The sequence below is a fragment of the Eublepharis macularius genome, chromosome 4 (genome assembly GCF_028583425.1).
Source record: "Eublepharis macularius isolate TG4126 chromosome 4, MPM_Emac_v1.0, whole genome shotgun sequence".
Classification (NCBI taxonomy): domain Eukaryota; kingdom Metazoa; phylum Chordata; class Lepidosauria; order Squamata; family Eublepharidae; genus Eublepharis; species Eublepharis macularius.
Window position 1 is genome coordinate 163,576,596 of NC_072793.1, and position 25,612 is coordinate 163,602,207.

The 25,612-nt window shown below is 45.7% G+C and overlaps 2 protein-coding genes across 3 annotated transcripts in view; both read left to right on the forward strand.

Annotated features, from left to right (window-relative positions):
• The window catches only part of EHMT2 (euchromatic histone lysine methyltransferase 2), a 45,010-nt gene extending 35,551 nt beyond the window's left edge, over positions 1-9,459 (forward strand). For both annotated transcript variants that reach the window (XM_054977077.1, XM_054977078.1), the window contains exons 23-28: positions 1,164-1,241; positions 3,405-3,520; positions 4,897-4,983; positions 5,151-5,229; positions 7,085-7,260; positions 8,053-9,459. In XM_054977077.1, coding sequence (XP_054833052.1) covers positions 1,164-1,241; positions 3,405-3,520; positions 4,897-4,983; positions 5,151-5,229; positions 7,085-7,260; positions 8,053-8,233 — 717 coding nt within the window. In that variant the 3' untranslated portion in view covers positions 8,234-9,459. The remainder of the gene's footprint in view (positions 1-1,163; positions 1,242-3,404; positions 3,521-4,896; positions 4,984-5,150; positions 5,230-7,084; positions 7,261-8,052) is intronic.
• Positions 9,460-16,841: 7,382 nt separating this feature from the next.
• Positions 16,842-25,612, forward strand: part of SLC44A4 (solute carrier family 44 member 4) — a 48,904-nt gene continuing 40,133 nt past the window's right edge. Inside the window, exon 1 of the mRNA XM_054978433.1 lies at positions 16,842-17,055. Within this exon, the coding sequence (XP_054834408.1) occupies positions 16,986-17,055 (70 nt within the window). The 5' untranslated portion in view covers positions 16,842-16,985. The remainder of the gene's footprint in view (positions 17,056-25,612) is intronic.

Sequence of the window (25,612 nt, forward strand, 5' to 3'; positions counted from 1 at the left end):
TGGAGGTGAGGCAGACGGCAGATCTAGAAAGGAACCTAAGTTTTAGCAGGGAGAGCACAAGGCCCAGGCGGAGATTTGAACCCACGTCTCTCACCTTGTCTAGCGTTTTAACCACTACACTGCACTGGCTGTTGTGTCAGTATGGAAATAAAAAGTGAGCATTCGAAAAAAAATCTGACCTGAATCCAAACAGGACACTTAACCCATTACACCAAACTGGACAAGAAGGCTGTCCCCTTTGTACAACACAGTGCCAACAGCTTTTGATGCATTCGTTTCTCACAGCAAACATTTTGGGAATCAGTATACTAAATAAGTAAAGGCCCTCGCGAGCCCAAATTTCTCACTTGCCTGGTGAAACTCTGTACCTGGTCTGGCCTCCTTTCAGTCAGCCTCTGCTTCTGGGCAGATAAACGTGGCCTGGCTGGGTTTGCATCAGGTGTGCATGGATCATTCAACTGCTTCCAACACAGAATTACCTGCCCTCAAAGGAGGCTGCCCGTTGTACCTCTTTGTGGGCTGACCTCTCAAAATCAAGAATCTGACTGAACAGCATTTCCAAGATCAAATGCAGGGTATGAACTACTCTTAAGAGTGGCTAGTTTTACCGTTGCATGCTCTAAAAGCAGGAAGTGGATCTCCATTTTTAATTCAGTATACGTGTGCCATCTGAAATTTGAGGGAAGTGATTTAGTAGTTAAACAAACTGGAATGGGATTTGAGCAGTTTGGCTACCATGCTCATGAGCAGGAATCCCCACCTCCCATCCTTTTTAGCTTGTCTTTAATCTATCTAAACGTCCCCCTCTTCCCCCCTCACCAAGGTGACCCACATTAGGTAACAACATTGCTTTCCCCTTCCTCTATTTTATCCTCACAAGAGCCCTGTGAGGTAGGTTAGGCCGACTATGTGTGACTGGCTGAAGACCAGCCAGTGTGTTCCTGTCGCAGGGCAGAGATTTGAACCTGCCTCTGCCATATCTTAATTTGACACTTCAGCTGCTACACCACACTGGCCATCGTTCTCCTCCCTTCCCAAACTGGAAGCCAGTGCCACTGGGTTGTGCTGTCCTTGAGCTGCCACCATTTTATTTTCCCGGCTAGAGTCCGCCACTCCTGCTGACCCCAAGTGTTGGCTTTCTGCCTCTTCTTTTCTGTCCCCAGCATTGCACCTGCCAGGACGACTGTTCTTCCAGCAACTGTCTTTGTGGGCAGCTCAGCATTCGCTGCTGGTATGACAAGGTGAGTCAAGTGGAGTCAGCTGTCTGGACCAAAATAGGAATTAAGCTTAGGCACGGACGGCGTTCACTGGGAGAACTATGGTAATTTGGAACGGACAGTCTCTACGCTGAGCCCTGTTCTGTGAGCAGACTGCTCCTGTGTCCTTCGTGTTTAACCCTTCCTTACCGTTTATTTTATTTATTTATTTATTTCTATTCCGCTCTCCCTGCAGAGCAGGCTCAGAGCGGATTACATCACAATATAAAACAGGTAGCATAATAAAACTAGATTCAATTTATAAAATCCAGCAGCATTCACATTGTCCTTCCCTCACTAAAACCCATGGGACGAGTGGTGAACTGACAGATGTTATACAAACTGTGGGGCAGTGTCCCCGTCCCCCGGTAGGAGGCCAGTCAAAGGAGGGGGGTCCTCTCACTTCAACTACCCTATGCCTGGTGTATTAACTAAGAATTAGGACTGACTGCTTGAAGCATTTCAGCAGTATGACCTGTCAACTGAGGGTCTAACTGGTCCCGCTAATTTCAACAGGACTTGGGTGTGACTAATCTCCTCTGGATTGGGGTTCAACTCTATAAACATACATTAAATCTATAACTCTGCTAACACACAACAAGTTCAGGGATCAGGACTGTAGACAGATATCTTTCATAGGACAAAGGGAAACTTCAAGAAACTTCATGCATGTACCCCCTTTTATTTACTCTGCATAGAACATGTTTCTTTTCTCAAAATCAAAGCCATTATAATTTTTTTAAAGTACCTTCCAGGTGGAAGTGTTCATTTTCAACAGCCTCTCTGAGTCCTTCACCTGTTGGATCTCTGGAGCTAAAGTTTTCAGTCTGGTTCTGAGAAAACTGGGTCCAGAAAAAGCTCTTGGACGGAGTCTTTGCTTCCTGTCTCATATGAGATTCTGCACGCTGCTTCCACTGTCCAGTGGAGGCTTCCTTTTCAGGACTAGATCCTGGCCTCCTCACCTTGGTGATTGGCTGGCAGAGGGAATCACTTGGGGAGAAGCCAGAGGAATCCACCCTCCCTTAAGATGTCTCCATTTCCAGATTAAAGATTTAAATCAATGACTCGATAAGAGTCGAAACCATTGCCGTGCAGGAGATCTGTGGCCAGCAGTGCCATCCCGATCAGAATCTCACCCCTTGAATTCCAGAGACTTAGAAGGGTTATAATGCTGCTTAGGACTGCACTGAAAGGCTGTTGCTGCCTTTCTCTTTATTTGTAGCAGGGGACTTCTACTTCGATCCAGGAAGCAGCACTGCCTTTGTTTCCTTGATTGAAATGGTGCTGATCCGCTGGATCACTGTTCTCTCTCTCCCCCGCCAGTGGCTAGGCTATTATTTTTTTGGCAGTGGGGGTGGGGTATACAGACACTGTAAGGTGCCTGTGTTTCTCCCCTGTAGAGGGGCTAATAATGGCGCGTGCGCAGACTTAGATCAGGAAAAAGATGTGGGAGGAGATGGGTAAGCCCTGTGTTTCCCCCCAGTTTTGCAGCCTTTGGGGAATGCTTTGAGGCACGGCAAAGAATGTCAGAAAAAGTACGTCAGGACATTTTGTGCATAGTGTCTGTTTTGGTCTTAAGAGCCTCCATTAGATCACAGCACAAGCCATTTTTAACTTTGTACCAACCTTGTTGTTTGAAGTGTTTCATAAAGGGAAAAAAACCCTAGGTCTTCCTCAGTAAGACAGTCACTGGTGGCAGACGAGCTTCTCTGAAGGACATCTTTCACAGCACGGCTGAACCTCAACCAGTGTGTGTAAGCATGGAAAGTTGGAGCAAATTAAGACACTCCGGAACACACCAGAGTGAGAGCAGAACTCCCTAGTTTGGGCAGCCATTCTAAAATGACAGTGGGCCCTTGTCCACAACATGCGCCAGAATGCTCAAGGTGAACCTGTGGAGGTTCTCTTCAGCAGACAAGTCAAACAGGGTCCTCTGGGAATACAAAACTTTTTGTCCCCCCTCCGGACCAAATTTCGTTTTTTACACATGTGAAAAGTAAAGCAATTGGGGGAATCTTGATATCTCGGGCAGAGGCACATCTTAAGGCCCAGTAAAGTTCTGGCTGTGTCTGTTGGGGAGAGAGGAAGCAGCAGAGCTCCAAAGTAATGTCCCGGCCCACTTGTCTTCTCCCCTTCCCTTCACTGCAGGATGGGCGTTTGCTGCAAGAGTTCAACAAGATTGAGCCGCCCCTGATCTTCGAATGTAATCAGGCCTGCAGCTGCTGGAGGAACTGCAAGAACCGCGTAGTGCAGAGCGGCATCAAGTGAGTCTCTCCTGCGTGGCTCTTCCTGTCACCCACGCTGTGGAAGATTTTGCCGGCCCCATTAGCAGCTCCCGAGACTTCCATGTAAAGTAAATGGAACAAGTGGATCTTTTCCAGTTTCACTTGTGGAGCTTGTCGCTTAGTGGCCGCTAGTTTTGGTAGCTTTTAAACAGGAGACTATTTGTAATGTAGGTCTTTCAGTGGCTGTTAGCGATGATAACCCAGGGGTCCAACTACGCCTGGAAGGCACTTGCTTAGTTTCAACGAAGCAGCTATATCATGTCTGGATGTGATCAGTAACTGGGGTGTTCGCCACCTTGAGTTCGCAGTAGAAGGCAGAATGTAAGTGAAATTTCCTCTGTGTTGAGAAACTGTACATGTTCAAACATGCAAGTCATCAGTTGCAGTAACCTGGTGATAATCCTGAATAGCAAATACTAGCCATCTGTTAAGGGAAGGATCACGCATGCGGTCCTGTGCTCCTCGGTGGAAGAACAGGATCAAAATGGGTTAGAGAAGCCCTGTTGGTCAGATTCCAGATCAGATGAGCATTTGATTGGATCAAGTCTACTCACCTATTACAACATTTATTTTATTAAATTTGTAGTCCGCTTTCCCTCTCTCCTTGATTCATGTGGACTACAGCCTTAAAACTTTCCCTTATGATATTTATTTTTAAAGGAGTATTTATTATATCCCTTATGATTTGTTTTTATGCCACATTTTTTAGCCACTTTAATGGCTCTTGGTACGTTCTTTACTATTAGTGGCTTGTGTTTTATACTGTGAAAAGTTCCCTCAAGCAGGATTCTGAAGAGATAGCATTGAACTATTCTAAATAAAGAAGTAATTTCATTTCCTTCATTACACCTTGCCTACCTTCACTGAAGTGGATCCAACCATCTTTCCAAGGAGCCTTCCTCCAAGTGAAGTTGGGGGATGAGCCCCTTGAGTTACAGGAAGACTTTGAACTTTGCTCAGGGGTGTGGTGCAATGGGGTAGGGCCCCCGGTATGCCTGGGGTTCCCAGGAGGTCTCCCGTCCATGCACTGCCCGGGCCCTGACCAGCTTAGCTTCAGCAAGGTTCATCTTGGGTCACCAGACCAGGCCCAGCGTTTCAGATAGGTCACAGAACCTAATGGGCCTTAGCGTTTCATGAGAGCAAGACTAGAGTCCGGTAGCATCTTAAAGACCAACAAGATTTCCAGAGCATAAGCTTTCAAGAGTCCTTTGGGAGCTTGACTCTCAGAAGCTTATACTTGGAAATCTTGTTGGTCTTTAAGATGCTACTAGACTCTAATCTTGCTCTTCTACTGCAGACCAACCGAGCTACCCACCTGAAACGAACATTCCTCAAAACTCTGTCTTTCGCTGCAGGGTCCGTTTACAGCTGTACCGCACAGCAAAAATGGGATGGGGTGTCCGAGCCTTGCAGACCATCCCACAGGGAACGTTTATATGCGAGTAAGTATCCTTGAGGAAGGGATGCCTGTCCCCAGCTGTGTCTGGTTGGAAGATGGAGGCCATTTCCCCTGGATGTTGGGCTTGTCTTGCTGGTGAGGAGGATACGGTCAAAAGGAATGAGTAACTCCCAACTTTGGTCTTAACTTTTTGTGTTTTCCTGTGCAAAGGTACGTGGGGGAGCTTATTTCTGATGCAGAAGCTGATGTAAGGGAAGATGACTCCTACCTCTTCGATCTAGATAATAAGGTGAGGTGGCCCCTCGGATGGAGTTGGCTTTGGGGAAGGTATGGAGTGACTCTTAAAGCAGTTCTCAGTCTAGACTCACAAGTTTGGGCAGTGGCTGTTTGGATGGGGCTGTTTGGTCATGAAGCTCCCGTATGTGGATAATTTTTTAAATATCCTTTATTGAGCTGTCTGTGTATCTACCTGACTCCTGAAGGGGAGGAATGAAAAGGAGGGGGGGGGATGCGTTGGGGGAGGGGCCAACACCTTAGCCCGTACCTGTCTTTCCAAAGAAATACATTTATTTGTAAACAGTTGCATGCCTCTCTGAGAGATGAGGGGCTTTCAGACTGGCTTTTTCGTGCATACTGTAGACAAACCCCTGCATTGTGAGCTTCCCTACATCAAGGCAAGACTCACTTGAGCCTCTCTGTTCCATTTTATCCCCCTCTCCCTTCCTTTAAGGAGTTCACAGTGGCATATATAGTTCTGCGGTCCTTTGTTTTATCCTCATAACAACCCTGTGAAGTAGGTGAGCCTGCAAGAGAGTGACTGGCCCAAAGTCACCCAGTGAGGTTTGTCGCTGAGCAGGGGTTTGAACTTGGATTTCCCTGGTCTTCGCCCAACGCTCTTTCATGTATAACCTCCCCGACAGAGATCTTTTTTTAAAAGAGGCAAAGGGGAAGGTCTCTGTGCATGGAATCGTTAGAAATGTGGACACGAGACATTGTCGCCTGCCAGTAGGGAAAGGTTCCAAGGAGTACACCAACTAATTGAAGAAATTAAAATTAAAAGGACGGAATGGAGGTGCCTTTGTTTAGAAACTCTCCAGACACCGGCTCGAGGTGGCTCACAAAACAGTACAGTAAAGTCATCAAGAATGTTCAGAATTCAAACAAGTCATTGAGATCGTGCCAGGGGTTTAAAAATTGCACAGAATGATTACAGTCAGCATTCTGGTAGCTATGGAGAGAGCTCTGGAGTTAATTTTTTTCCCCTGCATGAAAAGACTGTGGCCTTTGGCAGGTCCTAGCAGAAAGCTTGAGAATCTGATCCTGTACAGGGAGCATCCCAAGTATAACCACACACCACACCCTCATCTTCCAGCTGCTGAATCCTGGGCCCTTTAGACTTTCCCTGTCTGATAGTCTCTTCCCTCCCAGAAGGAGAAAAAAAAGTCATACGACACGAATGCTCTGGCAGCTGTTTCACACATGCAGGTCTCCACGTGCAGTAACTTGGTAATAAGCATGCATGTGTGCACGTAAAATGATGGAGGAGAAGGGATGCCCTGCCGGATGGATGAAGGTCCAAATGTTACAGTTAGCACTGGATGGTAGGGGAGGAAAGATGAGTGTGTGCGCTTTTTATGTCACAATATAGTGCGAGGATAAGTGCCCAACCAATGACTAGCGTGGCTGCAGTGAAGCCACATGGATACATGCTGGCCGACTTAGCACTGACTCTGGGTTTACTGCAAGGAATCTATGCAGTGGAATTCCTGTGTCCCCCCCCCCCCCCGAGAGGAGAACTGAACGTATGAAGCCGTCGTATACTGAAATCAGACCTTTGGTCCCTCAAAGTCAATATTATCTACTCGGACTGGCTCAGCTGTTCAGCATCTCAGCCTGAGGTCTTTCACATCTAGTTAAGGGGAGATGCTGTATACTGAACTTTGGACCTTCTGCATGCCAAGCAGGCGTTCTACCACTGAGCCACGGTTCCTCCCTTAATTGAGAAGGAGAGGAAGGGGGAGGAATCAGGGGGTTAAATTAACAAAGAGTGAGATTTGAAATGGGTGTCGAGACTTTTTCTGGGATGGAGGGACGTGGAGTCTGGGATCTGCCCAGGTTCTATCCATGCAGCCTTTCCCCTACAGGATGGTGAGGTGTACTGCATCGACGCACGCTACTACGGCAACGTCAGCCGCTTCATCAACCACTTGTGTGACCCCAACATCATCCCCGTGCGCGTGTTCATGCTGCACCAAGACCTGCGTTTCCCCCGTATCGCCTTCTTCAGCAGCCGAGACATCCGGACTGGTGAAGAATTGGGGTCAGTGGATGGGGAAGGGGCTGTGATGGGGACGGGGGTACAGGTGGTTACACGGAGAGGGCAGGGGATGGACGTTTTAAGGATGCTGTTTCAGAATGATGGAAATGCCTTCTGTTGCTGGGGGCAACATCTGAGGACCCTCTTCCTGGAGGAATATTACTTGCTGAGGGCACCAAGCCAGTAATAGAAAGGGGTGACTTAACTCTTCACCCTGATGGCTTTGTGGACCTTTTGGCTTAATCTGTTGGGAGAACCAGAAGGCTCCCTCATATGGAGCCATTGGAGATTGGGAGGGCGACGCCACCACCCCTCTCCCCGTTTTGATCCAGACATTTGACTACAAGTTTATGAAGGAAAACCACTTGAGAGCTCCATCCATGGGACTCCCAGCATTTCATCTTACTAGAGCAGAGCATTATGTAACAAAGCAGAACAGGTCTAGAATGTTGGACTACGGTTGTTTCCACTTCATTGCTGCTGCAAATGCAAAAGTGTTTTGCAGTGGAAGCTATCTGAATATTTTCTCCATGCTTTCTCCACGCACACACGGGTGATCGTGATAGACCTACTGCCAACTACAATTTTAAAAAGGCAAATGCCTGCAAGTGTGGGGAGGGAAGAAGTAGTCAGTGTGAAGAGAAATGGGGATGAAACAGTGCCAGATGTAGACTGGGAGGTGCAGAAACCCACCCCTTGGAGAACAGAGAGTAAGAACTCCCTGTGGAACATAATTTGCTGTGGTCAAGGGATGACTGACACTACGCTTATCTTCTCTTTTGCCCTGGACTGCAGATTTGACTACGGCGATCGCTTCTGGGACATCAAGAGCAAATACTTCACCTGCCAGTGTGGCTCAGAAAAGTGCAAACACTCAGCTGAGGCCATTGCTCTGGAGCAGAGCCGTCTCGCCCGCCTGGAGGCTCACCAGGACCTGTTGCCAGACGCTGGCGGCCTGCCTGCTGTGCAGGCTTAAGCCAGGCCCAGCTGCCAATCCTGAAGGCCGGGAGGGGTCTTCCTGCTTCTTCCACCAGCCCACGTGGTCCTCTTTTCAGGGCAGGCAGAGGAGTGTGTTGGAACGTGATCGCGTTTTCGTCTTCTCCATCAGGAGTTCCCATGGAGGAAAAAAACGGAGTTCTGAAGAGAGAGGGGTCCTGTTCCAGGGGTTGAAAAAGAGAGAACTCGTCAGAGACAGAAACTCTTTGCACAGAAAAAAAGAGAGAGAAGGAAAAAGTATCTGGGTTCCTCCCACGGAGCAGATCTGCATAACTTAGGACTGTCTGCTGTACCCACCAACTGTGTATCGTGGCCTTCCAGGGGCTTGACACCCTCCCCCTCCCTGCAAGAGGCAAGCACTGAAAAACAGAGGTCTAAAATGTCTCTAGTGGGTTTGCGTACGTGAGCTGCCTTTGACTTGCGGGTGGGAGGGCCTCACAAGATGTGCAGGAATGTAGTCAAGACACAGGCACAATCTAGAATGAGGACTGATGGTTGCTTTCCAGATGGCAGCGCCTCCTGCTGCTGGAACTGTGTGTGCGCCTGTGTGTATGCTTCAGGGGGGTTCAGGCTAGATAAGAAGTCCCTGATCTCACTCGTGTACTCGCTCTCGCTCTCATGCACCTCTGTGTCTTTAAAAGCTCAGTAACAGCCAGGAGGGGCAAAGGTCGTGTTTAAGTCAGAACCATACGAGGAGGACAAGATGGGTTAAACTTGTTCATGCACACCCCTTATCGTTTAATAATGAAAGAAAATGAAACCAGAGGTATCCAGTTTGGAGCTTTTAAAAGACCAGTGGAGACCTGTGACCTCTGGCACGTCTAGCTTGCCCCTACTATTTGTCCCTCCTTGTCAGTGTGCAGGAAACCTTGCGCATATGTGGACTTCTCATTTTGGGCCAAGTAACATTAAATTTTCATAACAAAAGAATAAATTCTACATTGGAGCCAAGACTTGTTCATGTTTCTCTGCAAGCTCCCTTTTGGGACTTGGCTGCTCTGTTTTCTAACTGCTTCTCTTTTTTCAGCGCTTGAAACTCTGGGAGTCTGATTGAGACTTCAGGGGCCAGCCTTACCCCTCTTTCTTTTTCTCTTTATAAATGGGTTTTCATATTGTGTTTTGTTCTGTTTTTTTAAACTGTAATTTTCCTGGGGCCATAAAACAAATAAATGTTGGCATCTGGTGATTTTTTTACTATACAAACAAACCAAGCCAAGTTGGAGTGTGTGTGTTTTTATCTGTTATTACACCTCTCATTATCTTTTTATACTCTCAGGCTATAAAATCAGTTTGATCCAGCCCTGGCTTATTCTGTGCTTCTGATACCTACTGCAGGGGCATGCGTTTTGTGTTTCCTTCCTTTCCTAGTTATCAATGAGAGTCAGCTCTTTGGACCAAGGGAGGGGCTGAAGGAAAAGCCGCTTGAGCTCTGCTTATAGAATCATTCCCACATAAGCCGAAACACAAGCAAAGATGGGAGGGGGATGCTCAGGTGTCCAATAAAGAGGCCTCTGCCAGGAAGAAGGTGGCTGAGGAGCGTATCTACATGGGAAGCTACCTTACACCGAGTCAGACTGTTGCTCCACCTAGTTCTAACTTGTCTGCTCAGACTGCCAGTGGTTCTTCAGGGTCTTAGGCAGAGAGAGAGATTTCCCAAGGCCTGCTACCTGACGCTCTAACAAGAACTTCGCTGCACCCAAAAATAAATACATAGTTACAACATACTGAACATCATAATGTAATTAAAAAATTAAGTGCCTTCAAGTTGCATCAACCAACATACGGTGACCCCCATGCGGTTTTCAAGGCAAGAGGAGCAGACTTGGTTAGCCATTGCCTTCCTCTGCATAGCAACACTGGTCTTCCAGTACTAACCGTAGCTGAACCCTGTTTAGCTTCCAAGCCCGGGCAAACTCAGGCTTGTCAGGGATAATAATTAGGTGGAGGCAAAAATCTGGCATTCATTTACATGTGTGGAAGCGACAACCAAGCAGGTAAGCATCAAAGCAGTTACCAAGTGTGCAGGCTAGTTAATGGCCCTGGAGATGACAGTAGAATGGAGGAAAGGAGAATGATGTAAGAAGCAAATAAATGCATTTATTTTTGTATGTATACATTTTCCCACTGGTCTAAATGCCCCATAAGCTGCTGTTTTAAATTGCATTAAACGTTAAACTTAAGTTCTCCCACACCCTTGTGCTGTGTTCCTGAGTGGCATTGGACTGCCACGTACCTGGTTAAAGTACAGTTTTGTATGTGGAACTCCCAGCATCATGCCTGATTAGACCCTGCCATCCTAGAACAGGACACATCAGAGATTCAACTTAAATCACGTTCTTTGCAAGCGGGAAGGTTGCTTCATGGTCCAACGCCCTTCCTAAAAGCTTCGTCTGGGGGATGGGAGATGAGGCCGTGGCTCAGTGGTACAGCATCTGCTTTGCATGTGAGAGGTGTCCGGTTCAGTCCCCAGTGTCTCCAGGTAATAGGCTCAGCTAGCAGATGATGAGAAAGGTCTCCAAGGTTGTGTAGAGTGATGCTGATCAGAGTAGGCAATACTGACCTTCATAGATCAACTAGTTTGACTCATGTAAGGCAGGTTCGTGTGAGTGGTTCATGGATCAGAACTTGTGCTGGGGATCAGATTTGTTCCCCAGACTTCTGGTTGTTCGTTAACATTCTGTGTCTCTTCTCATGTACATGTGTTGAAAAGGTGGTGGTGTGATCTTGATATGCCAGCATACTCGTAAGCTTTCTAAAATGAGAACTGCTGGTACAATCCTGCCTAGCAATGAAGTCCTTTGACTCGGAAGCTCTTACCCTAAATCCCAGTTCTCAGTGGAGAACTGGTTGCAAGTACCTAGTCATGTGGGAAGATCATACTGCAAATACATCAAAAATTGTTTGTTGGTTGGTTAGATCCTGTTTTTCTCACTTGAAAATATGTTCTAGGACTTGGGTTTCCAGTTGTTTACTAGTGGAAGCCTGTTTAATGTTGAGCACATCAATTTTGTGTATGGGCCATTGAGAAATCTGGGACCGTGTGCATGCAAGATTATGTTCTCCAATTCTGAACAAATGCAGAAATTGGTCCTGGAGGCATGGAATTTAGCATCCTCAGAATCTCTTTTTCTTTTCAAAAAGCAAGTTTCTAGTCCCTAAGGCTAGGCTTGGAAGTGCATGGGTGTGGGCCTTGCCAGATGAAATCTTAGAATCTAGAACAGGGAGCTCAGCAGGCTTCCCCCCGCCCCCTTCCAGGGTCTGAGGGTGTAGCTTTTCCTCATTAGCTGAAACATGAAAGCAAATGAGTGAACAATGTACTGTAGGCTGGTTTAAGAATCCCACTTTTCTTGGTGCAGAATTATGGTATGTATTTTGCACATATATTGGAGGCTGTGTGCGTTTACTTTTGTTGAAAGCAAATCCACAATTCTGTGTTGATTTAGCCTAGGTTGTTTCCAGCTCCTGCCTTGCAGGAGAACGTAGACAGGTAGTGTAGGTGGAGATGGAGTTACTGGTTCAGCCCACCGTTTGACACCCACACAATTGTTCTACATTCTAATGAATGCTCATGGTTGTTTACTGTATATCCTGTTCATACCAGCCTTGGGTTGGACATGGAACAGAAGGTAGTCATTCCCAAACTGTGCTAAGAGAATTGTTAAGTTGCCAGGAGAGGAATAAATTCATGTCTCCTGTGAGACCAAATTATTTACTCACCGAGGAGTCTGCTTGTTGCATCTCTGTATGATTTGTTCCCCCAGCCTTGCCTCTGCCCCTGAGAGGTGAATAATTTTGGTGCATCTCTGCTTTGGGTATAACTGAATCATTTCCAATTGTTTGGATGTCGAAGTAATTGTCCTTGGATGAGGCGGCCCTCTGTATCTCTCAGTCATCAAGCTTGCCAGTTTTTAAAAATTATATCTTTAGGGTGGGCGGTACTAAATGCAGCCCTTTTCTGGTGTCAGTGAAATGTTCAACTTTAATTCAGAAACATGGTGCTTTAGTCGTTTGAAATTATGAGTAAACAGGTAGACTATATTGGAGAGGGGGGACTATTTCTACCCTCATCTCTATCAATTCCTTAATGCGCCAGGTCTCGAATTACAGATGTAGGGTGAAGATACCTATAAAATGGGCACAAATGCTAGATGCTCCTAGTGAATAGACAAAGCTACTTCTCATTTAACTCTAGTGCCAGCCTCATACAGTCCCTCCCAAGCAACTCTTCACCTTGGGCTTCACATGAAGCAGAAAGATCTGGTAGAATGGGCTGCACCACTTTAGAGTGGAGGCCATTTTGAATGCCCCCCCCCAATAACTGTAAAAAGTCCTTGCAATGGGAAAATATCGCCGCAAGCAGAGGTGTTCTAGTTCAGCCTGATCCCTGCCATGATAGTTTCCCATTTGCAGGGTGTTTCTCACATATCGGAAAAAAATTAAAAATACTTTCTACTCTCTGAAGTGGTAAAGTTCAGTCTATCACCTCTGGCCATTCAGATCAGACTCAGTGGGTGAGCAAATGGCGCTTGACACGATAAAGGCACAAAATCAGTTTTCTGGGTTCCTCTCCCAAGGCTGTGACTGAGAGAGTGGCAGGGTGGCCAGCCATTCAACTGGGCCCTGTAACTATGGCTTTAACAGTAAGGTGATGTGCTGGATTTATAGGTGACCATGTTTATGTGGAAAAACTTGATCTGTGGATTTCTGCCAATCAGGATGTTGTTACAAGCAAAGGAGAAACCCCAAGCAGAAGTGTTTTTTAATTTGAAAAGGATTGAGAATGTGTGTGTAACTTGAGATCGTGTTCTGTTTATACATTAACCACAGAGGCAGTTCTTAAATGTAGCTGGGAAGGAAGGAGCTAAAGCCCTGTCTCTAGACCCGGGCGGGGAAGAGCGCTAGAGTTGCCAAACAACCAGGAACATACCCTAGTTGAACTGTTCTTAGCCTTTAAGAGCAACTGAACGTATAAAAACCAACTGGCGGTGCAGCACAGAGACGATGGCTTGCTAATAGCAGATTCCAGATATGCACATCGGGCTGTTTTTAAATTCACAGCTGCAGGTGCTAGTATTAGAAGTTGGCAACCTCAATGGAGGAATTAATGATATCTTTTGAAACTGTGGGCTTGGGGTGATACCCATTTTTCTGATTCCACATTTGCACACATTCAATTAACACTAAAATGTTGCTACCTTTTTTCCTTGTCAGGGTTCCTGCACCTTAAATAGTTATAGAACAGGCACCATTTCAGCAGATACGGCTTTCCTGAGTTTGGAGCGCAGCACTTGATTGGTGGCAGAAGCTTTCATACATATTTCTTCAGGTGGTAGTAATGAACACAGGGGCTCTGTTGGGAGAAAAAGATGGCCTTCTTTCCTACCTGTGCAGAGCCAGGCCAGCGATATGCCTGGATGAACGAAAGGAATGGGACTGATCTCTACATGGTGCTTTTGGCTAGAACTATTGACTTGCCAATGGAGTTGTTTCCTGGTTTCTTAACTGAATGCCAGCGGTTAATATTATGGATTAACTAATGCTTATACAGACTATCTTCTCCACCCTTAATACCACCTCATTATTGACTGAAGATCTATAAACAGAGAAGCAGGAACAAGGTTTGTGTCTACCAGTATAAATGTGTACAGAAAGGTGGGGGTAAGGGAAATAGTTCACTTGTTCAGGGGTAAGAATTTGATCAGAGATGAGTGGCTGAGGAAGAGATGAGATGAAGAAAGGGGATGGAAGAAAATGAAAGATGTGGGTGGGTGGGCTAGATGCGCCAGGAAGGCAGATGAGAATAGTGTGGTGGTTGTGCATTCAAGATGGAAACTGTTTGTGCAAGAACACCCCTCTGTGCAGTAGTGATCATCAAAGGATCTTGGAGGTGAAGCAGTGTGTGTGTGTGCAGGTGCAATGAACAGGCAGAGAACATCATCCACAGACAGGCACTGGTGTGGAATGGGATGGAGAGGTTGAATCTCTGCTGCTTTGGAAAAGCTTGCAAACATCCAAGATGCTTAGAAGGCTCCTCTGCCTTTTAAAAAGTGGTGTAGAAGGAAACTGTTACTGACTACAGTTTTCTTGGCCTCTGTTTGCCATGGTAAGGGAAGTGAGCATCTGGAAAACGTCTTTTTAGTTGTTTCTGTTAACCTGAATCAATCTTGAACATGTTTGCTTGAAGGTAGGCCCCTCTTGAGTTCAACAGGGTTACCTTCAATCTGTCTGCTGCATTTTCATCCCACACCCTTCCTTTGAGGAGTGTGGGACAGCGTTCACAGCTCTCTTCTTTTATCCTCATAATGAGTTTGTGAGGTAAATTAGGCTGAAAGAGGGAATGACCAAAAGACACCCAGTGAGATTCATAGCAGACGGCCAAACTAGATGATATTACTACTACTACTACTACTACTACTACTACTACTACTACTACTACTACTACTACTACTACATCATTAAATTTATATACTGCCCTTCGGGACAACTTAATGCCCACTCAGAGCTGTTTACAAAGTATGCTACTATTATCCCCACAACAAACACCCTGTGAGGTGGGTGGGGCTGAGAGAGCTCCAGAGAGCTGTGACTAGCCCAAGGTCACCCAGCTGGCTTCAAGCGGAGGAGTGGGGAATCAAACCCGCCTCTCCAGAGAGTCCCGTGCTCTTAACCGCTACACCAAACTGGCTCATATGAAGTGTTTTCGTGGCTGCCATGATGATGCTGTTGCCATTTTAAAGCGGTCTTAAAATGCTGCCACCGCTCAGCACTCTTGCTCCCTCATTGCCTTTTCAAGTACTAAAGCAGCCATGGGAGGCAGACTTTTTGGCCCTTGATAAGGCATGGGGAGTGTCCAAGAGCCCCTCAGTTCACTGTGCTGAGGGCCCATCAAGATCAGACCTTCACAGTATTTTAAAAACACTATAAAATGGCAATTGTGTTCTTGTGGCAGCCCTGAAAATGCCATCATATCTAGTTTGGCCCCGAGTGGGGATTTGAAACCCAGCCTTGCTAGTTGAGCAGTATAACTTATTTATTATTTATTTCCTTCATTTATACCCCACTTTTCTCCCCAATTGAGATCCAAATCAGCTTACAACCTTCTCCATTTATCCTCACAACAACCCTGTGAGGTAGATTAGGCAGAGACTGTGTCACTGGCCCAAGTTCACCCAGTGAGCTTCCATGGCAGAGCAGGGATTTGAACGTGGGTCTCCCAGATCCCTGTCTGACACTTCAACCACTACACCACACTGACTCTCTTTTTGGCACTTAATATTTCCCAGTAAGAGTCCTTAACATGAAACCTTCAGGGTTCTGAGCTTGGTGTAGATTACCAGCTATATTTAAATACAGCCCAAGAGCAAAAAAATAGCAGTTTCTTACAGTAACGGCATGATTGCCAAATTTAACGTAACTATTAACCTGGTTTATTGCCTGAGATCAGGTGAAGGATGCAAGCAGCTTGAGCTATGTTGTAACTTACCCTCAGCAACGGGAAGTTGAAATCTAAAAGTTGGAGTTGTAGGGCACTTTAGGCCCCCTGAAAGGCCTTTCTGTATCTTTAAGGTTTAACACAAGGTATTCCGTCACCTGGGTTGCCAACAGGCCTGGAGGAAAAAGTTCTGTCCCTTTAATGGAGAGTCCTCTCCCTTTAATAACATCCTGTTGTTTCCCTCAGTGCCATGAAAAACTTGTGCTGCCCATTTCCACACCTTAAGCCTCTGCCATAGGGACAAGGCATTTTCTCTGGGTCTGTTGGCAACCCTTCTTATCATAATTGCATAGTAGCAGGCAAATCCACCCTTGGCAAACTTTTCTTTCTGTTTCACAAGGGCCTTCCAATCAGCTGCCAACTATTTTCTAGTATGAATTCTGTGCCTAAATTCATCATGTTGGGCTACTATACAACAGGCAGCAGTTGTTAGTAGGACTAGGATTTTGGAGACTTGTGTTTAAATCTTCACTCTGCATGAAGCTAATGAGTTATCCTAGGCTTTTCACTGTCTCAGCCTTCCCTACTTCACAGGGCTGTTAAAACGATGATGGGGCAAGGGACAGGATAAAAATATATTAGATGGAGAAATTAAGCAGGTGGCATTTAAATTTTCCTGGCACAGAAGCACAGCTGTTTAAAAATGCTTCTCTTATATGATTTTAAATCAGTGCATGCTTAACAAAACATTTGGCACTTAGACAAGATACAAACAAATCGCAACCCTAGAGCCTGCTAAGTTCCTGATAGCTTTGAGGGGAAGAGAGAAAAAGCTTGGCAGAGAGGAAAAGTTAACAACACAAATCTCAAGCGATGGATCTTGTCTTGAAGGGGTTTTTTGTTTCTAAATAAAAATGGGGAAAGGTAGGCACGTTTTGGAAAGTTTGGAGGTGTAAGGAGTTATGAGGAAGGCCACGTGCAGAGATGCTAGACCGGGGGTGTGATGTGGGTTATGTGCAGATGTTGGGGAAGGGGCGTGGCTTGGGCTCAGCTGTGCGGGAGGGGCGTGTCCTGGCCGAGAGGCAGGTGAGCACCGCCAGCAGGTGTGTTGATTAGGCACAAGGCAGGGCGGCTGTGATGTCAAAGCGGGCGGGGAGGCAACTGCCAAGCAACAGGTTCCAGATCCAGAACCTCTTTCAAACAATTCCCTTTCTCTCCGCAAAGTCCTGGGATCCGGAGGCGGTGGCGGCAGCGTGAGCCTCCGTTTCTGCTGCCCTTTGTCTCCCGCTCCCTCCACGCCATGGGGGCCAAAGAGAAAAAAGGGGGCGATGCCTCCCCCTCCCAGTCGGTCTCCTCCTCCGGTCCCTACGGTGAGTCCCTGCAGTTATCTTTGCTGATTGAATTTCGCAGGTGCTTGGAGGAAAAGAAGGGGGCGGTGGAGGGAAAGATCTGGACTGGAGGGATGGATCGGTGATGGTGGGGTCTGGAGGAGACTGAATCCAGCGAGGTTCCTTGTGTAGCAAAAAGTTCTTCGGGGAGGGAATCTGGAGCCATCCCAAATTGGGGGGGGAGGGGGAGGGGGATGTCTCTTGAGGTCAAAGGCAGATCTAGAGTTTGGGGTGACATTTTGAAACTGGAAGGTGTTTCAAGGGCCGGGGAATGGGTTTTTTAACTGACCTATGGGGGTAGATCAGGAAGTGAGTCGAAGGCAAATGGTCCGGACTGGATGTTGGTGGCTCAGGAGGTCAGAGGAACCTGGGAGAGGTCAGATCTGGGAGCATCAACTTACTCGATAGCTCTGGTGAAGCAAAAAGCAAGGCGCCTCCTTGGACTCGAAGGAGAGAAAATAGAGGAGAGGGGACCTTTTATTTAGTTACTTTAAAAATGTATATGCCCTTCCAGGATCTGTCTTCAAGACATGAGGGCAAGTCTGTGCGTTAGTATTTTCCTGCGACACAATCAGAATATATTTAGCCCTTCTGTACAAGAAGGAATAAATGCGGGGGTGTGGAGGGTTGAAGTAGGGGGCTGAAGTGTTTACCCTCCCATGCACTTTTTTATTTATAGGAAATACTTGAGTAACTTTCTCTAGCTTCACTCCGAAGAAGTACTTGTGTTAATCGATTGTTTATTTTTACTGTAAAGGTACTTTTTACTGTACCTTTACAGTACTGTAAAGGTAAATATTGTAAAGGTATTTTTACTGTAGCCTATACATTTTGGCAGTGGGGTAGAGAGGATCATTTAAGAACATTAGTGGTGTGTGTGTGAGTATAGTGCTTTAGAGTAATCAAAGTTTATCATGTGCATCATCTTGTCCTTACAACCCTGCAAGGTAGGCCAGTGCCCATATTGTAGAGGGGCTGCTGAGGCTGAAAGGGGAATGACTTGCCTAAGGTCAGTTATGGGTGTTCATAGCAGAAGAAGAATCTGAACTGCTTTGTGAGTTTGTGCTCTTTAACTCTTGCATTTTCAGGGTGCTCACATCCACAAATTACCACCTTAAGAATTCAGAGCACTCACCTCTTAGCTGTCAATCACACAGTTTAAGAAGATAAATAACCTTTTCTTGGCAGGAAAAAAAGAAATTTCAGCTATCATATATTCCCTCCCTTTTCCAGTGGAAACCAGGAAATAGTTCTTGTACAGTGAGAGGTGCTGGGTTTTAAACTACCAGCAGGCAAGATGATGTCTGCTGCTCTGTCAATCCTCTTCAAATGCCTGTATTGGGCTGCTTTGTGGAGGATTCCATCTCTGGCACCCTTGATCAAAAAGGATCTTGAGTAGATGGTAGCTGGGAAAGGCCTTTCTCTGCGAGAAAGTTGCTGCCAGCCCATCAATCCAGTATTGAGCTCAGCTGAGAAGAGGTCTGGTCAAGCTTTCATGTCTTAGGGGTGCTGGGCCCTTCTCAGGTCGGCCTCAGGACAAATTAGATTTATTCAGAGAGTTCAGTTAGTTAAAAGTGACTCTACCTGGTTCATTAGCTGTGTGTGTGTGTGTGCTTTCCAAGTACAAATTAAAGTGATGATTTTAATCATTTTAAAGCCCTGCCCTAGGTTATCTGTGGAGAAAAAAATGCTTCCTTCCTTGTTGCCTGCCTGATCCCCCTCGGAAGAGGTCTTGTCCTGGTTTCGCTTTGTCTAAGGTCAGATTCATTCCAGCAGCCCTGCTTCCTGAAATTTCTGACAGGGCAGACTTGTTTTTCTACAATAGTGAAAACCATTTTGTGATTTCAACAAGCATTCAAAAAGTGAGACAAACCCCTGGTTTTCAGCTGACCTCTTCTTGCCCAGTGTTGCAATGAGGTATCGGTTCTAATTTTTTAGAAGGGAGTTGTAATTAATCTTTAAATTGGTGTGTGTGTGATAAAGTCTGTAGGCCACTTAAGGATAAGGCTTTACTAAGGTTATACGCTGCAGTGTAAATCTAGTATGCTAGTTTTAGTGTTGGAACTCAGGTTTTGGAGGTTCATTTGTGGAGCCATTAAACATTTGATAGCTACTTCTTTCTATGCATGCCTGCTTGGTTGTCATTCCATGCATGTAGATTAATGCCAGATTTTTGCCTCCACCTGATTACTGATTAGCTCTGACTAGCCTGAGTTTGCCAGAGCTTGGAAGCTAAACAGGGTTCGACCACGGTTAGTGCTGGAAGACCAGTGTTGCTATGTAGAGAAAGGCAATGGCAAACCACCTCTGCTCATCTCTTGTCTTGAAAACCCCATGAGGGATCGCCGTAAAATGGTTGATGCAACTTGAGGGCACTTAATTATTTACAATATGATGTTTAGTATATTGTTACTGTGTATTTATTTTTAGGTGCAGTGAAGAATCCATCTTTTCAAAGGCTGAATCCACACACCCACGGAGCGTCCCAGCGTTGTGCTAAACGTTCGCTAAACACCTGGAAGTGTAGCGTCTTTCTAGCACAATTCAGAAATCGCGCTAGAAAGACGCTACACTTCCATGTGTTTAGTGAACATTTAGCGCAACGCCGGGAAACTCCGCGGTTGTGTGGATTCAGCCACTGATACAGGATTATGAATATGACTGCTTTTTTATTTACAAAATTTTTATCTCACCCTCTTCTGAGGAGTTCAAGGGCAGTGTATGTTAGTCTCTCCTCCCCTCCTACCAGTTTACAAAGTCTTAAATTACTTGGGTTCAAAGTATTTGAAAGGTTTTCTATTTATGTGTATCTGCTTCTCAGCTTAGATCAGAGTTGGAAACCCTGCTCTTTGTACTTCCGCCTCTAGAAGTAATGTGGGCGAGTACTTGACAGTCTTTTTGGTTGTGGTGCCCAGACCACGGAACTCCCTCCGCACAAAAATTCACTTTGCGTGTTGACCTTTGTGTGAGGCAAAAACATTTTTTTTATGTTGAGGCTTTCCCCCCTCGTCATGTGTATTTGATTTTATTGGGATCATGACAGTGGTTTTAAAGGTCTTTAATGTTTTTTTAAAAAAAGTCTTTTCTCTTATTTTTATGCTGGACACATGTTTCTTACTGATTTGTATGTAACTTTGTACTCATCACTGAACCACTTCCAAAAGCAAGGCTGAGGAGGTGAGATATAAATATTACACGTAAATGAGAATTTGCCATCGAGACAAAGCAGCTGTAACACAAAGAACTATAGTTACCCTGTAGCTTGTCTCTGTGATGAGCTTCCACACTGTACCAGGAACATGGAACAGAAGTGTGAAGACTTGTAATATAACAACTGTTCATGTGGTAAAACACCACTGCATGTTTTAGTGAAGGGGAGCCAGCTGTGAACCCATGGTGAACACATGTCCTACAGCCTTTAGGCCTTTGCTTATGTCCTCTGAGCATGAACAGAGTAAACTTCCCAGAGTGTGCCAAATACAATATGTCTGGAATATTAAGGGAAGGATTTCCAGGCGGAACTTTCAGGATCCATTTCCCCGTTTGAAGCTAGAAATAGAAAGGTAACGGCCGGAATTATGGGCGTAGTAAATAACTTTACATGGCAGCAAGACTAGTTTTCACATATTCAAGTGGGACAAAGATTGCCAAACTCTACCTCTGTACCTTTGGGGATATATTTGCCGTCTATGAGGGCAGGAATAGGACTTAAGCTGGCCCACACTCTGCCTTGCCTTCTCTTTCAGGGTTGTTGTGAGGGTAACGTAAGCATGAGACTGGATAAAAATCTGATAGACTTCATGAGCAGCTGCAGTGTTAAGAATTGTCTTGAGGGCCAGAAGCCTGACTTTAAAAAAAAAATGAAATTGAGACCTTTTTAGACTTCGTTCTGTGATACGAATTCGATTGTAAACTATGCCACAGGCCTAGTAAGTGGCTAGAAATGTATTCTCATCCTTGCACATTGCACAGAAATGTCATAAACGATACTCCTTTTATTTATTTTATGTTTCATATTTATTGAGTAGCTAACAAGCCTTATGTGTGTGTGGTACCCTCAGGTCATAGCTGATTTAAGGCAACCCCTGGCAGGGTTTTCATGGCAAGAGACTATCAGAGGTGGTTTGCCATTGCCTGTCTCTGCAATGGCATTGCCTGGTGATCATTGTAGGTCTCCCATCCAATTACTAACGAAGGCTTAGCTTCTGAGATCTGACGAGATCAGGCTCATCTAGGCTATCCAGATTAGGGCAACAAGTCTTATACTGGGTTATCCTCAGCTATAGCTGTTGTGTACGGCACACAACATAATACATATGGGCAGATTCCATCTTGGAAGTTGGAATTCCCATAGATTAAAAAGATAGACCATCTTTCATAGAATTGGTCAACCCCCAAATCAATTATTCTGGAAATCTAGTTGGTCTTTGAGGTGCTACCAGACCTGAATCTTGCTTTTACTACAGACCAACGGAGCTACCTACCTGAAACAATCTGTAGCTTGTAATTTCAGAGACTCGGTCCAAAATATCAGTACCAAAAGCCTGAATTTTAGGACATGTCCAAAAGATATATTTAAAATTTGCTTTATTAAGCATGGCACCTTTAACTTTTAAGGCCATCTCTTTTATAAAATGTAATCTGTATAGCATCAGATATCATTAATACTGAATCTTAACAAGTCTTAACATTTCATTTAGGTTTTTTTTTTTATACTTATACCCTGTGCTTCATGCCTTTTAGAATGCAGTCGCCAGCTGTATGCCTGATTCATTTCAGGATCACAGGGCAAAGCCTCCCCATATGCACCAACCTCCCCACATACACACTGGACTGTTTCTATGACCAGAAATGACTCTAGGGGCCTCCTATTTGCCATGATGGGGAAGCCTACAGGTACCTTATCGGTGCATAAGAACCCCCCGGTATGGAACTAGTTGCTTTCCAAGTTGGGAAAATGGTGTGTGGTGGAAGGCTTTAAGCCGCTCTGCCTTGGGGTTCTAGTCCAAATTGGGTCCCCATGTGCCTGAGATGTCTCCAGACTGCAGAGATCAGTCCATAGGCTTGCCAGCCTCCAGGAGGGTCCTGAAGATTTCCTGGACTTGCAACTAATCTCCAGATGACAGAGATCAGTTCCTCTACGTAAAACAGCTGCTTTGGAGGGTGTATTCTATGGCATTACAACCTGCCTCTCCTCGAACCCCACCCTTCCCAGGCTTCACCCCCAAAGTCATCAGGGATTTCCCAAACCAGAGCTGGCAACCATGTCAGTTCCCTCGGAAGAAATGGCCGCTTGGGAGGGTGGACCACGTGGAATTGCATCCCAGCGGAACTCCCTCCCCAAACACTGCCCTCCTCGGGCCCTCCCTTGGCAGCACGGCTGAAAGTGATTCCTGGTGGCCCCCTGTCCTCCAGAAATAGCTTTCTGGGTCTTGCTTTGGGCTGCTGTGGGAGGGAGGAATCAGCAAGAACTGTACCTCACCACTGCACCTGCAGAAATCCTCCAAGCCAATGGCTCTGTGATGAGCAAATACGTATCGTTTATATACCTAAGCTGTTGTGTGTTATGTGGACCATCTACGGTGTTTTCCACATGGACAGGCCTGTATAGTTTCTGTTAATGCACTGCGGCGGCAGTGGGGCTTCCACACAGCAGGTTTCTTGGTAAATTTTTTAACCGGCAATTCACTAGTATTTTACCATTTTTACCAAGATATGTATCTCTGAATTAACAATTTTTCAAAAAAGTTTTAAAAAAAATCTGTTCAACCTGGGGCAGATGAACCATATGGAAACACCTCAAGTTGCTGTCAGTCTTGGGGTATAATGCCGTAAAGTCCACCCTCCAAAGTGGCCATTTTTTCTGAGGGAACTGATTTCTCTAGTCTGGCGATCAGCATTAATGCCAGGAGATGACCATGGCCTCCCCCGAAGGATGGCAACCTAGTGGGAATCCTCCTGACCTCCTCGGACAGGCCAGAACTAGGGTTGCCAGCTCCAGGTTGGAAAATTCCTGGATATCTGGGGGGTGAAACCTAAAGAAAGTGGTGTTTGGGCAGGGAAAGGACCTTGGCATGGCATAATTCCATAGAGCCCACCCCCAAAAGTAGCCATTTTCTCCAGGTGAACTGATCTCTGTGGCCTGGAGACCAGTTGTAATTCCGGGAGATCTCCAGCCACTACCTGGAGGCTGGCAACCCTAGCCAGAACACACATTGGGGGCCGCAACAGACAAAGCACATGCACAGGCAGTTGCCTTGCCCATTTGCAGGGTAGTACCCACAGAAGTCCCAGAATGGATGTGTAAAGCTGTTATGGTGGAACATAGGAGGGGAGGCAGTCCTGCTAAGGTTGCCAACCTCCAGGTGCGGCCTGATTACAATGGAGCTCCGCTGAGATCAGTTTCCCTGGACGGAAACAGTAGCAGAGAGCAAACTATGATATACCGTAGATCCAGGTAGTAATTCGGCTGCAAATCAGCACTCTGCTGGTTTGAATCCTACTACTGCCATAAGCTCAGTAGGTGGCCTTGGGTAAGCCACTAAATCCTAAACCTAGATCTGATCTTTTCCTCTCCTCCCTCCACTAACTTTTTTTAAAAGTTGAAGAAAATATGGGAAGAGCCAGCCATATATCTCCATTGCAATGTGTGCTATGCCCCTTTGTCAGATAAAACAGAAACCTAAGCCTATTCCTCATGCCCATCTGCTGTAATAACTTACTCCAAAGCTTAATTACTAAACATTTAAGAGGTAGGCATGGTTACTGCTTAACCGATTGTCTTCTCAAAGTAGCTAAACACCTTCCAATTCCTTGATGCCACATGTACTTTCCCCAACCTTAGTATGTTAGGAAACCAGCTCAAACTGTCAGTAAGTTTTGGACACCTCAGTTGTACTAGGAAATGGATGATGCAATCAGTTTTGCAAGCCTCTAGCAAGGAAAGTGATAAGCTGGAAGAGAGAGAGTAAGGCTGCCAACTCTGGGGTGGGAAATTCCTGGAGATCTGGGGGTGGACTTTTGGAAGAATGGGATTTGGGGAAGGGAAGGAGCTCAGTGAGGTATAATGCCATAGGGCCAAGCTACAAGTGACGAATGACACTTGAACGGCAAGTGGATTGAGTGGAGCGCAAGTGAACAGGGAGAAATACACTTGCCGTTCAAGTGTCATTCGTCACTTGTAGCTTCGCCCATAGAATCCACCCTCTAAAGCAGCCATTTTCTCTAGGGAAACTGATCTCTGTGTTCTGGAGATCAGTTGTAATTCCTGGAGGTCTCCAGGCTCTACCTGGAGGTTGGCAGTCCTAGGGGATGGGGAGTGACCAGCATGTGCTGGACTTGGGTGGGTGCCAGGAGAGAGAGAAACCAGGTCTGCAAGCATGGAAGGCATTTTGAGTGAATAATTTATTTTCTCTTGCAACTAGATTGCATTCTATAAATGTTTTGGGGTCAGAGTTCAGGGTGATGATCCTGAATAGGAAGGCTGAGAGCGCAATACACGAAACTGGTGTTCCTCCTCACTGTTTTCCCCACCTTGTTGTTGTGTTCCCAGCTAAATGTTGATTAACTAGGCAAAGTTTATTGGGGGGGGAATGTAATCTCTGCCGCAGTCATTTTGTGATAGAGCACATATGAAAGGTCCTCGGGACTCTCTTCAAGGCCTTGTTAGAACACTGCTAGTCAAACTACCAATACTGTACTATCGCTGAAGGTGGTCATGGTTACAGGCAGTGAGTTAGGCCTTCCTTGGAGCTAATGTCCCACCCTACAAGACTAAAGCACTGTCTCAACTTTCTCTGCATATCTGATAACAAACGCTTGCTTTTAGGGGAAAAAAATAATGCCACAGGAAATGTTAGTCTTTAATGTGCCTCAGAAATGATCAGGAGGAGTAGTGGGACCTTAAAGACTGACAAGATTTTATTCCAGCATAAACTGTGGCTGAGGGAAGGGCCTTTGTCAGATGTAGAAGCCTGTTCAGTATGAATGCTTATAAAATATAAAATCGGGTATAATATCTGGTTAAGCTTCATGAAGTTGTATGACTGCAGTTTATTTTCACTGTAACAGGCCTTCTGGCATTATGAAGGTGTCATGGGGCTCTCGTAATTATTTGTTTTAATTGCTGGCTGCTCCGTCCTCCACCTCTGTGTAGTCTCTGATTCATTTGCTATCAAGGCAAGTATAGTGATTTTCCTCTGACAAGCATTGGCATTGGCAATACTCCGGGGATTTCAGTGTGTAAAACTTCATTCCCATTCTTCTCTTGGAATTAGGCATATACGGGAGCTATCAAGGGAAACAGGTTGGCATATTTGGTCAGAAAGGTGTAGCCGGGAGGAGGAGACTGTGGAGGATATTTGCTTAGGCTATCCTGCCCAGGAACAAGGAAACACAAAAAAGCTTCTCCTGGAGTCTATAAAACAATTAAGGCATGACGAGGATTGTTTTCTGCTGCTGCAGGAGGAAGCAAAATGTTTAAAATAGGAGGGGAAAATCTAGCCTCAATTGATAGATCATTGCCGAAAGACACTCCCCC